Below are 14,686 nucleotides of genomic sequence, written 5' to 3'. Positions count from 1 at the left end.
CAACAAGTCATCGGGTTACGACGAAGGAGCCGTACAGACCGTCACTGTAAATTGAACCGACTCGCCAATGCTGTCCTCGATGTATTTCCTCTCCTCCTCGGTGATGGTGGGATGGGCGGCGGGGCTCTCGTAAGACACCATGATCCAGAAGCAGTACCACAAGATGCCAAAACTTCCTGTCGGGTAAAAAAAAGCTGCTTTGCCACATGCTTGTTCAAAAGGTTAACAAACATGAGGTCTTTCCTACCGTAGACATAGAAGACTGACGACCATCCTGAGTACTGGACCAGGATTCCCGCTAATGGCATGGCGATCACAGCACCGGCATAAGAACCTGTTTTTTTTTTTTTATATAATATAAAGTCAAAACACCACAGGTTCATCGGACAAACAAGTGTTTGAGTTTTTAAAGTGGACAATAAAAAAAGACGCACCACAAAAGGCTGTCGTAGCCAGGCGACTTCTTTCAAGTGGAGGTGCCCATTTGGCCCAAATACCATGACAGGCCGGGTATGACACCCCCTACAGGAAGACATTACATTAGCTAGGAAGAGACGACACAGAAAAACCTTAAAGATGGCTGTATAGTTAATACAGAGCATTCATTTGATCGGGAAAATCCTGTGTATAAACATGTTTGTGTGTCTTTTTTGTTGTGTGAGGCAGTGTGAAGTGAAGTGAATTATATTTATATTTATATATTTTATTTCTAGAGCACGGGTGTCCAAACCACGGCCTGCCGACGCCTTTAGTTTGGCCCACGATACGTCACAAGTTTAATGAGAATTCTGGCCCACAGGTGCCAACAACGTCATTTAACATAGCAGACAGTCCAATAAAAATATTCACCGCCATCTTGTGGACAATTGGAGTAAAGCAGGTTAATGACCATGAATTTTTATTTTATGTATATGTACTGGAATTTCTGACCTTTTGGTACCATATTTTGTGTCTGTCAAAGTCCGGAAAGAGAGCGAGGTCGAAAAGCATTAAGAAGGACGTGAAAGTAGTGGAATGTCTGCTCATTCTCTTTTTTCTATTCTGAACCACTGGAAGAGCATACAGTATGTGGGTTAGAGTTGAACGTATGGTCGGTCTGACCATCCTACAAAATGTTTTGATTGTTTATTATGACTAAGGGATTCAAGGATGTTGCAGAACAAACCGGTCCAAAACAACGGGACCTTGACACATGAGGGAATCATATAAATGGCCAAGTAGACCAGGCCTATGTGTGATTTGCATGATTCTCGATCATCCAAGTCCTCCGGAGGACGTTGTCTGTTTGCATGGACAATTCATTCCAAATTTGTACTTTTTGATTATGGGTAAATAAAATGTTTGTACTAAATTCACTTTGTCTGCTGTTTAAGCTTCGGACCATTCACCACATTTTCTCAGTACAGCTATTACTTAGAGTGTATGAAACAATCCTAACAACCTTTCCCACTCATGGCGCAAACGGGAACCAACACAGAGAGTCAACACAGGATCACAATTAAAACAACCTGCTCACTGAACTTGTTGATTATTATAAAAACATCTAAGCACCTAACATAATTTATAATTACACCCATTTTAAATCCACTACAATGCATGATGGGAAATATGCCAAATACTCTCGCCACACGTATCCATGTTTAGTGCATTTTAGCTGCTTGAAATTTCTGATTGATTACAAAACTACAAGCCGGTCATCACAGAAGTAAATAATGAAGTAAACATACTCTTAACTGCCTGTTATATTAAATACTCGCTGGCATTAGCTTATAGCTAGGTATGGGCATAACTTTATTTTCCAACCATGGGAAAAAATAAAGCGACTGTGAAGGACAGCGCTGAGAAGAAGAAGTGGATGATATTCATTGATTTAAAGAAATAAATCATTAAAAACAAGACAGAGCGTGTTGCCAAATTGGTGAAGCAATTAGAGCGTAGCACTGCTAGTCTGCACCATACTGAAGCAAAATTAATCTAATGCCGGCCTAGGATATTAAAATAATATCTAAAAGGCGAAAATGTATCCATGAAAATATGGAGAAGCTGCTGATAGTGTGTTTGACGGAGAAGCAACTGGACGGCGATACCGTAGAAATCCACTCGCCAAGGTAAATGTAGTACATTATTATTACATCACTTCATAAAACTACTGTAGTTTGTTTTTAAACAATATTTATAATCGAAATGTAATTTTTTTCTTTTTCAAAGACATGTTAAAATGGTGCTGTTTTTTTGGGAGGGGGGGGCACCAATTGAATTGATTTTAAATAATTTCAGTGGGAGACGATGATTAGAGATACAAATGTTTTGAGTTAAGAGCTCTGTCAAAGAACCATTTAAGATGATACATTGAGGTACGCCATTTGTCATGAGCTGTGTAGCAAGTCATTCCTTGTTTTGTCTTGTTCTGGTTTTCTTCTACTTTGCTCATGTTTAGTTCTTGTTTCCTGGTTACCGCTCTCATTTTGTTTCCACTTCCTGTTCTGTCCTTGGTTGCTCGCAGTAATTTCACATCAGCTTGCTCATTTTTTTGTGCACCTGCAATGACTGCTTTTCTCTATTGTTAATAATGATACATTGTTATGCAGGGATGTACTTATAACATTTTTATAGACAAATTATACTATTTATAGTCACGGCGGAGAAGTTGGGTGGGATTCGCGCAAAATGTTTCCTTCTTCCTGGGTGGATGCCACAGAAAACAATTGAGAAGCTCTTCACTGGAATCACTTCATTAAAATAATGTTTTCTATATTCAAACACAGTGGTACTGTTCAAACTATGTAATGTTACAACGGCCAAAAATATCAAATACGCCTGTCAAATAAAACCTCTGCCTCGTTTTTAGCGAATACTTAAGTCTACTACGCTACTGTACTTTAATGCTGGTCCATGGTGGTACTTGGTGAAAAAAGTTTGAGAACCACTCAACCAAAGTGTTCAACTATGACAAAAAGCAGTGTAGCTTTTCATCTGAGCAAGGGTGTGGGTTCCCTTCCACATAAGACTAGCGCAAACCTGGGCAAATTAAGGCCAGGGGTATACTTGCCAACCCTCCCAGATTTTACGGGAGACTCCCGAAATTCAGCCCCTCTCCCGAAAACCTCCCAAAAGAAATTTTCTCCCGAAAATCTCCCGAAATTCAGCCGGATCTGGAGGCCACGCCCCCCCCAGCTCCATGCGGACCTGAGTGGGGACAGCCTGTTTTCACGTCCGCTTTCCCACCAGACAAACAGCTTGCCTGCCCAATAACGTTACAACATCTACGGATTTTAATAAAAAACTGCACACACAAGGAGACGAAGCAGAAGAACGAGCCATGGCGACGCCGTCGACGAGCAAAATGAAGAAATACGCTTGCAAGTTCCAAAACGAATGGAAACAAGAATTTCAGTTTATCCAGGAGAGTTCGAAGGGGAAGTGGTATGTTGCCTGTAAATTTTGTAGAACAGACTTTTCCATTGAACACGGTGGCAGAATGGATATACTCAGTCATGAACGGTCAGCAATCTCAAAGCGTTCGCAGGGCAGAATCGTTCACAACTCAGTATTATGGGCCGCCTCGCAAAATGGAGACCCTATGGTGTAACTTATGCTGAGACAAAGATAGCTATGCTGATAGCTGGAAGGAACATCCCGTTCTCCTTTGCGGATGTGTACAACAAATCTGTGAAGGATATGTTCCCGGATTCGGAGATTGCTCGCCAGTACACAAATGGCAGAACAAAAGTTACTCAAATAGTGAAAGGTAAGTGGTTTTTTTTTAGTAACCAGCAAGCACAGTACAGTTAGTAGAACAACTGTGTTATTATTACTGTGTATTTGATAGGTGCCGTCGGAAATTCAACTATTTATTTTATTTATATATATAATAAAATAAATATATATAGGTAGAATTCACTGAAAGTCGAGTATTTCATACATATATATATATGAAATATATATGAAATATTCGAGCTGGTGAATTATACTCCTCCCCTCTTAGCCACGCCCCCCACCCCAACCACGCCTCCACCCCACCCCCCGAAATCGTAGGTCTCAAGGTTGGCAAGTATGCCCATCAGACATTCCCTAATAATTTTTTTAGATCTTTAAGATGGAAACAGTAGCTGCCATTATGATGTGCAGTGGTGTTTTCAAATGACCGGAAGTCTTGAACTATACAAAGTATTTCAGTGGTTGGAATCTGCGCTTTTGCGTGATATACTAGTCATTATGGTAATCTAAATAGTTATTATGGTAATCTAATTAGTTACTATGGTAATCTACGTCACATCATCTCGGACGAGGCATCAAGCAGTGTGGGGGTGGTTTGTTGCCACAGAGAGCCTGAAATGCGGGTGTCAAGGACAGACGCAGAAAGAGATATTTCCAACAAAGTTCTAAAGCTTAGTGATATCTCAGATACATCAGATCGTATAGGTGTTTTTTTCTTTAAATGCTTTGCGTTCATATTTTGCTGTTTGTCGTATTTTTGTTGTGTTTCACTTGATTGTAAAATATGTCGATCGAGGGAGGGTGTTACGTTCATATGTTGTGAGTTTTATCGTTCGTAGTTAATATTGTATATGTACATTCTGGGTTTAATGTGAAATTCCATTCCGTTCAATGAGGTCTGTCATAACAATTTTAGCATTCAATCAGACATTATTGTGAGGTTTTGTATTAGTGTTCCTAAATATAGGTATACCGGGCCCCAGACACATTTTTTTTCTCTAAATTTGGCCACCGAGGCAAAATAATTGCCCAGGCCTGTTCTGGCGGGAAAGAAGCCATAGAGAAGAGCGCAGCACCTCCACAAGGCCTTGACACACCCTGACAATGATGACACAACCAAAGTGCATGCGAGCTGCAGACGGGATGAGCATGTTGAGGAAAGAAGTGGCCACGATAGCAAAGCCAAACACTCTGAAGGAAAGACGAAGAGAGAAATTAAGATGCGTAAGAGAAGATTCTAGTCCAATAAATGGCACCGACCTGTTGGCAGCAAACTTCTGACAGATGAACCCCCCCGGAATTTGTGTCACTATGTATCCCCAGAAGAAGGAGCCGTGGATCATGCCCACCGTTTCTGGATCCCAGTCGAACTGAGCTTTCTGTCAAGACGCAGCAAGATAAGTCACTTCGGAAGAAAAAACACTTGGCGCACCTGCGACTCACCACTATGACCTCCTTGTCGTCCCTGTAGACGGTGTGGCTGTTGACCATGCTGACGATGGCCACGCCCAGGTTGCACCTGATGCCGAATGAGATGCAGAAGCCGATGCCAGAGAGGATGGCGATGATGTAGCGTCGGGGCAGGCCGCAGCACGTGCAGTCCACCACGGGCAACTCCTTCTCTTCCACCAGCTCCGGCCGACCCTCGGCTGACAGCTCGATGGTCTCGCCATTTTCCTGCTTCTTTTCTAGAGCGCTGCGATAAAAGATGGGTTGGAAATGGATATAAAGCGTTACATAACAGTCATTTACTTACAGCAAGGGACCCCAAACTTTTTGATCCAGGGGCCGCATTGGGTTAGAAAAAAAAAAAAAAAGTATATATATATATAGATACACACACAGTCATGGCCAAAAATATCGGATGAAACGTGGATGAAAATAAACCCTGAAGTGGTCCGGACTGGTAAAATCACGACACGATAACTTAAAAATAGAGACAACTTCAGATTGTTTCCTTTGTTTAAAAATAGAACAAGCACATTCTGAAAATGTGCAAATCATAATCTTTTTTACACTTACATGTTGCGGTTAATAGTATTCTATCTGTATTTGTTATTTACACTTTCTGAATAAATGACGTGATAATTTTTCATCAGTCAACTCATTGGAGTTAATATTCAATCTCTTAAGATACAAAAAACTTTATATCAAAATCAAATTGCAGTATGTTATTTATGTAGCTTGATCATTTTCCTCAACTGGTGCACTAAAATCGTGTGGTTTAAAGTACCAGTGTGCATTGCACTAGAGCACAGCACTTTATTCATGAGCTCTAGTGCAATGCACACTGGTACTTTATCTTTATCTCCATACTGTAGATTGTATACCTACATCAAAGTGCCACCTATGTCTAACAAGCTCCATGTTCTGATGTTTAAATGTTAGTTCTCTGGTTGTGGTTGTGTCTGTGCTAGTGTTTTTGTTCTGTTGTTTTTGTGTATGTTAAGAAAGCAATGATGCACTGTGTCAAAGACAAATTTCCCCACGGGGACAATAAAGTTGAACCTTAAACCTTGGTTTATCAATTTTTTCATACATGTAGCATCATCTAAAAAGATACAAATAATTGCTATTGCGACATCTAGTGAACACATTTGGAACAGCAGTTTATTTTATTCAAAAATTACGGCTCATTTTTATACTTAGCATACTCATCCCGTGGCCCGGCTGAAAGGTGTTCGTGGGCCTGATCCGGCCCGCAGGCCGTACGTTTGACACCCCTGGTCTAGAGTATTAACATAACTTCTTCTAAAATCTTTTTTTTTTTTTTTATGAAAAACATTATTGAAAATTAAAATAAATGTTCATATCACCTTCCTTATTATGGTTTTATTGTCATGAATTGATTTGTTTATTAATAATTCATTGATTAATCAGCTATTTTCTCGTGTTGCTTAATACAGTGGGCAGTGAAGGACAGCATGTAAACGTACACCTGTACTGTATGTCATGTGCATAAAGTTCCCCTGCAACTTAAAAACTTCACAATCCAAATTTCAGTTCATAAAAATGAAAATCAACACTTTGATGTCGTAGAAGCATGTACCTTTTCACAGTCTCAAACAAAAACACTCAATTCCAGTCATGAAAAATCTATTTTGTAACAATATTATACTTACATATCCATTCATCCATCCATTTTCTACCGCTTATTCCCTTTGGGGTCGCGAGGGGCGCTGGTGCCTATCTCAGCTACAATCGGGCGCAAGGCGGTGTACACGCTGGACAAGTCGCCATCTCATCGCAGGGCCAACACAGATAGACAGACAACATTCACACTCACATTCACACACTAGGGTCAATTTAGTGTTGCCAATCAACCTATCCCCAGGTGCATGTCTTTGAAGGTGGGAGGAAGTCGGAGTACCCGGAGCATACTTGGCAACCTTGAGACCTCCAATTTCGGGAGGTGGGGGGTGGGGGGCGTGTTCGGGGGTGGGCGGAGACCTGGTTGGGGGCGTGGTTGGAAGCAGGGGGCGTGGTTAAGAGGGGAGCAGTATAATTCACCAACTTGAGTATTTCATATATATTTCACACATATATATATATGTATATATATATATATATATATATATATATATATATATATATATATATATATATATATATATATATATGAAATACTTGACTTTCAGTGAATTCTAGGTATATATATTTATTTTATTATGTATATAAATAAAATAAATAGTTGAATTTCCGACGGCACCTATCAAATACACAGTAATAAAAACACAGTTGTTCTACTAACTGTACTGTGCTTGCTGGTTACAAAAAAAAACACACACTTACCTTTCACTATTTGAGTAACCTTTGTTCTGTTATTGTGAGCGAACTGTGGTGCTAAATTTCCCCCAGGGATCAATAAAGTACATTCTATTCTATTCTATGTACAGTAGATGGCAGTATTGTCCTATTTAAGAGGGTCACAACATTGCTGAATCAGGTCCGCATGGAGCTGGAGGGGGCGTGGCCTCCAGCTCCGCCTGAATTTCTATTTTCGGGAGAAAATTTGTCCTGGTAGGTTTTCGGGAAAGGCGCTGAATTTCGGGAGTCTCCCGGAAAATCTGGGAGGGTTGGCAAGTATGGCCCGGAGTGAACCCACGCAGCCACGGGGAGGACATGCAAACTCGTCACAGAAAGATCCCGAGCCCGGGATTGAACCCCAGACTACTCAGGACCTTAGTATTGTGAGGCAGACGCACTAACCCCTCTACCACCGTGAAGCCCTACTTATATGTTATTATTATAAATGTAATAATGTAGATTTTTTTAATCCATGTAGAAAACTGTTTAAGTATCTCATTGAACAACTTTTAGTTTCCCTAGTGAACACAGAAGTCATGCCCATAGCCTGAATGAAACAGACTATGGGCGGCGAGACTCGATTGGTAGAGGCTTCCTGGTTCGCCATCCAAGTCACTGCCGTTGTGTCCTTGGGAAAGACACTTCACCACCCACACAGTTTTAAATGTTGCTTAAAGATGTAGATAATGGCTTTCATTCTGTAAAACGCTTTGAGTCGCTAGAGAAAAGCGCTCTATAAATATAATTCACTTCACTTCACAAATGAATGCAAATAAAGAGTGTGTATTTAAAGACACCACGCTGGACCTCATTAAAAGAAAAGGCTTCTGTGCAAACGTCCTAAGATTTGCCCCTTGCTGATTCAGCACTGACTTCCTGTCTACTCACGGTGTTTGCATCTTATTTTAGCATTCTGTTTTGCACAGCAGCAGTTGTCACCCGGCTGCTTGTGGAGCAGTGCGGTGTGGGGTAAAGACAACAACATTGCGGCGTCATTGAAAAGTGCAGAACAATCTATAAATGATACAGCCGTGCCACGGAGACAAATTAGAGCATAGGTCGAAACAACTCATGGTCCATGGGCCACATCTGGCCTGCCACATCATTTCATGTGGCCCCCAAACGCCTGGAAATAAAATGCGTCAATAAAGAACCTTATTTGTTCTGACTAAATGTATTCATTCTTTCCAATTAGACAGCAAACACATATGTACTGCATAAAAGTGCACACATTTTTAACTTCAATCTTATCCATTATTGCAACAAAAAGGATGGGATTTTTTTTAACAACCTTGCTCAAATTTCACAGACATGTGCTACTAAGTCCTCGAAATTTTTGTACTAAATTGTGTGCGTGTGTGTGAATGTACTTTTGTCAAAATACCCTATAGTTGCAGTGTGTTTTGGAAAGGGAATTCGATGGAGAGAACTATGTGTCTTTTAGAACCAACAGCAATTTTTTTTTACATTTACAAACAAATATAATTGATTTTAAATGGAAAAAAATCTTCTTTTTGTCACCTTTTTAAAAAATGTTTCCATCTTGTGGGCTCGGTCTCCCCAGAATATGTCAAAAGCATTTTTATTATTTATTAAAATTGTATTAAAATATTATTATATCCTGAGGGAAGTCTCCTGAAGGAATCAATAAAGTACTATCTATTATTATTTTTTATTGATTGGCAACACTTTATTGACCCTAATGTGTGAATGTGAGTGTGAATGTTGTCTGTCTATCTGTGTTGGCCTTGTGATGAGGTGACAACTTGTCCAGGGTGTACGACGCCTTCCACCCGAATGCAGTTCAGATAGGTTCCAGCACCCCCTGCGACCCCGAACGAGACAAACGGTAGAAAATGGATAGATGGATGGATTATTTGTGATATTACTCTTGTAGAATAAGAGACGCCTAATAAAGTGGGCAGATTTATAAACCACAACCAGCAGTGGAAATAACTACAACCCAACATCAAATACACACAAGCTTTTCCAGCACAAGTCAGTCGGGATTCTTGATTTCATTGATGCTGATCAAGTATTAATAGAGTCTCAGTCTTCAATTATTCATATCTCGACGTCCCTTGAACTATTTTTGGCTTTCTCGTCATTCTTTTTGCCTTTTCTTTTTTAAACCATCACCTCCTCTGACGCTCACACAGTCTTGCAGCAGCTCGCAGTTTATTCCTCCTATAAATAGTCCATATATACATTTTAAGTATATTTCTGCAGCAATGACTCTTTATAGCTTGACTCAGAAATAAAGCCAATCCGTGGTAATCCTTTCAGGCTATACCTGACCTTGCCCCCACCTCTGAAGCTCTCATATGAAGACATGTCAAGACGCTCATCATCGTCAAATGCTCAAACACACACACACACACACACACACACACACACACACACACACACACACACTAACACACACGCACACACAAACACACACGCACACATTCTTGTATTTGTTATCGTCTTGAAACCTCCGAAAAAATGCCTACCTCTTTAGGACCACCCTTTCTAGATGTATAAAGATTTGTATTTACAACATTAATAATATATACATGCTATGCAAATATAAAAAAGGAAAGCTTTTAGTAAAATTTTTTTGTCATTGGTTTTTAATCTTCATTATTTACTTCCAGTTATTACAATATGTCTCTATATAGATATGTATTTTTATTTTTATTAATTTTGGCCAAAGGGGGCGCATTTTCATTTCTTACACACACTTGTTATTACATATGTTGGCCAGAGGGGGAGCACTCTAAATTTTTACACACACTTGTTATTTGGTATGTTGACCAGAGAGGGAACACTTTTAAAAGCAACACAAAGTCAATTTGAAAAAATCCCTCCTTTTTGGGAACACCCTAATTTTGATAGATTTCACCGTCAGGGATGCAAATGAGATTTCTTTTTTTGTAATGTGCTTAAGGCCGATGACAAAGGAGTCACAAACCACAGATGTCCCCTGTGCCACAGTTTGAGTAACCCAGCTGTAGAAGCTAAGAGTTAATGGCCACTATAGTTTTAGCACCATAGTGTATTTGTTCATCCTATGGTCACATATGGGACGCGGGTTGTCTTTTGTCAGCACCGCAAGTCGTAAAATCAGCTGTTCACCTGGCGGGTTTTTTTGGGGGGATGAATAGGGAAGTCCTTCTTAGGCTGCCGTCTTGTTTTATCATATATTGCTACCTTTGCACCTGTCAATGTTTACTTTTATATGCAAATTAAATTAATAAAAAATCCTGACTTTGGAGCAATGTTCATAGACTCTAATATTTGGCTCTCTATTAGATGCAATGGTTTTCTGTATTTGGACCATGATTTCGGTCCTAACTTGTTCAGCGGTCCTCATATGGAAGGTACTTTTCCTTGTTGATGTCTCAAGAAGGGTACAAATACAAGAACATACACACACACACACACACACGCACGCACACACACACACACACACACACACACACACACACACACACACACACACACACACACACACACACGCACACACACACAGAAAGGGAAATGATCTGTCTGGAATCTTCACAATGTCACTGTAAGATCAAACATTTGTTTTTACAAAAAATCCTCATCAAAACGTCAAGAGCCGTCAGTGTCAGGAAGTGGATGAATATACTGTACTAATGTTTGCATAGCATCGAAAACTATGATCTGAAATAAGCACGACCCAGCAGGCACAAGACATTGATTCAACGTTGATTATATGTATATGTTCTTTAATCTGACTTTGAAACATTTTTGCAAAATAGTTGAGTTCGTAAATTAAAACAACGTTGGTTGAGATCTTAACATTGGATCCACGTTGTTGATTGGGAAATGACCAGATATCAATGGTCAAATCAACATCACATCCTGACATTGAATAAACTTTGTCAAAAAGCATGTTTTTTCAACGTTGTGATTGTGTTGGAAAATATTGGTTGGAAAATGACCCAAAATCGAAGGTCAAATCAACGTTAGAATCAAACATTGATTTAACATTGTCAAAAGGCATGTAGTTTTAATATTAGATTTGAGTTGCTCAACGTCAGGACCTAATTCAACAAGTTCTCAAAGTTGTTTTAATGTCTTGTGCCTGCTGGGAAGACATTTGGACATTGTTTTACAAATGCACATAAAAATGAAAAATAATTAATGTCGGTATTTATTAACCAAATCATTAAGATGAAGCAGTTATATTTGAACAAAAAAACAACAAACACCTTGAGACAAATAAATCTATTATATATTTACTAATTAATTATAAAATTTAAACATTTAAAATGTCTCAAACTATAGCAGCTGTCAATTTCATGAATACATGGACAAGGCAAAACAAACAGAACATATAGGGCGCATTTACTGTTTTCGCCAGTATACTTAGTATGTAAAAATATTTTATAACAAATTGATATGTTTATACTTTATTTGAAAACATGAGTATATCATTGGTATGCTAAATACTGAGCTTTTTTTAATCAGACTTTTGTCATTTTTTGATATTTATTTTGATTGAATCAATATTAAATCAATATGTTTGTACTTTATTTCAATGGGTCTTTATAATGTTAAAATAGTTTATTTCTTGCATGACAAATTTAGAGGAATTTTTTTGTATTGTTTATACTTTCTACTTATGTTTGATTTAATACTACATCAATATTTAGTAATGTATTGTAAACACATGAGTATGTTCTCAAGATGCTAAAATTGTTTATTTCTTGTACCACAAATTTATATTTATTTGAATTGTGTGTGTGTGTGTGTGTGTGTGTGTGTTTGTGTGTGTATATATATATATATTTATATATATATATATATATATATATATATATATATATATATATATATATATATATATAGATAGATATATATGTATATACGTATATATATATATATATATATATATATATATATATGTATATATATATATGTATATATCTATATATATATATATTTATTTGTATAAATATATATATATATATACATATATATACACAGTATATACATACATATTTGTATAAATGTATATACATATTTGTATAAATATATATATGTAAATATATATATATATATATGTGTGTATATGTATATATATATATATTTATTTATTTGTATAAATATATATATAAATATTTGTATAAATATATATATATATATGTATATATACACAGTATATATATATATACATATTTGTATAAATATATATATATATTTGTATAAATATATATACATATATATACACCGTATATATATATGTATATATATATATATATATATATATATATATATATATAGATGTATATATACACACACATTTTAATATATATTTTATTGTGTTTTATTTATTATATTTTTTAGGGGGGGATTTCATCAATATTTAATGATGTATTAAATACCTGAGTATTCCTGCATACTTCTAAAATTCAGTATTCCTTGTAGCACAATTTCAGAGAAATTTTATAAATTCAAATAATTATGCATTTTTTTCATATTACCTTGTTTTTCATTCATTTTTTTACATGATGGATACATTGAAAAATCATTTTTCCAGGTTTTAAGTCTTGACTTTTCTGTAAAGTTCTTAATTAACAAATAATTATAATTCTGTCATGCAAAAAACAAATCAAAAAATAAATAAATAAATCAAAATAATACTAATATATATATATATATATATAAATATATATATATGCTCCCTCTGTTTCCTCATAAAAAACAATTGTAATCCTTGTAATCATAATTAAATTGTTTGAATGATATACCTTTATCAAATGTATATATATATATATACATTTATATACTAACATATATATATATATATATATATATGTGTGTATATACATATAAATGATAAATGGGTTGTACTTGTATAGCGCTTTTCTACCTTCAAGGTACTCAAAGCGCTTTGACACTACTTCCACATTTACCCATTCACACACTGATGGAGGGAGCTGCCATGCAAGGCGCCAACCAGCACTCAACAGGAGCAAGGGTGAATATATATATATATATATATATATATATATATATATATATATATATATATATATATATATATATATATATATATATATATATAGGGAACAGCCAGAAGAAAGTGAAATATTGGGATGCCTGTGTTCATTTATAATTTAGATAATTGATATTTATAAACCTGCGATGAAGTGGCGACTTGTCCATGGTGTACCCCGCCTACTGCCCGAATGCAGCTGAGCTAGGCTCCAGCGACCCCCCCCCCCAGGACCCCAAAAGGGACAAGCAGTAGAAAATGGATGGATGGATGGATATTTATAAACATAGAGCTATATAATTTCATGTACTGCATTAACTAAAATCAATAAGAATGTAAAAATAAGGTATCTTTCCTATCAACCTCGGACGTTACGGTATATACTGTGTCATGATTGGACCATATCAAGCTACGTTCCGTCACAGCAATCCTGCCAGGGATGCTTCTAGTCCGCATTGACTTAAGGACACGAATGCTTCCTTCATCCCGGTCTAGCGTGCTGTTGGCTTCACGTTACACACGGAAGGCAGCGACGCAGCACCTGAGAGCACATGTGCCAGCAGGAAGTGTCACCCTATAGGTCCACTGGCCTAATCCCAGCGGGCGGCGTGGGTGGGTTACACTGTGACAAGTATCAGAGGAGGGTGTTGGGGGGAGGGGGCAAGGTGTGTACGGCCCGTGGGGATTTACGTGGCCCGACAGCTTGGAGAAGGAGGAAGGCTATTTCTGGAGAGGATTTAAGTGTTTAGACGCTGGATCAGATCTCGCACAGAAAAAAAGAAAGAAAGAAAGAAAGAAAGAAATGCCGTCGATTGTTCAATACCTGGCTGGCAAATACAAATATGTTGTAGATCAGGCACACAAGTTACAGCCATGTGTCATTTTGACCACTCTTTACTTGTCATAAATGATGCTTCATCGCACATGAATATGAGCTGTCACTTACTGGACACAGTCTGCCCTCACAAACATCATCATCGCTTGCATATTTGTGTTTGCGTTCTAAATGAATTTTATTTGCATGGCGCTTTTCTACCTTCAAGGTAAACTCCAAAAGTTTTGACACTATTTCACCCACTGATGATGATGCAAGGTCCTAACCACGACCCCATCAGGAGCAAGGGTGAAGCGTCTCGCTCAAGGACAAGA

At 37.6% G+C, this 14,686-nt stretch overlaps 1 protein-coding gene across 1 annotated transcript in view; it reads right to left on the bottom strand.

Annotated features, from left to right (window-relative positions):
• LOC133558092 (vesicular glutamate transporter 1-like) overlaps nt 1–14,686 on the bottom strand; it is a 32,339-nt gene that overhangs the window by 15,016 nt on the left and 2,637 nt on the right. The window contains exons 2-7 of the mRNA XM_061909200.1: nt 5,161–5,413; nt 4,978–5,096; nt 4,794–4,908; nt 435–522; nt 248–334; nt 40–176 (exon numbers count right to left, since the gene is read on the bottom strand). Coding sequence (XP_061765184.1) covers nt 40–176; nt 248–334; nt 435–522; nt 4,794–4,908; nt 4,978–5,096; nt 5,161–5,413 — 799 coding nt within the window. The remainder of the gene's footprint in view (nt 1–39; nt 177–247; nt 335–434; nt 523–4,793; nt 4,909–4,977; nt 5,097–5,160; nt 5,414–14,686) is intronic.

Source organism: Nerophis ophidion, linkage group LG08 (genome assembly GCF_033978795.1).
Source record: "Nerophis ophidion isolate RoL-2023_Sa linkage group LG08, RoL_Noph_v1.0, whole genome shotgun sequence".
In the NCBI taxonomy this organism is placed as follows: domain Eukaryota; kingdom Metazoa; phylum Chordata; class Actinopteri; order Syngnathiformes; family Syngnathidae; genus Nerophis; species Nerophis ophidion.
This window is presented reverse-complemented; position numbering and strand designations above follow the sequence as displayed.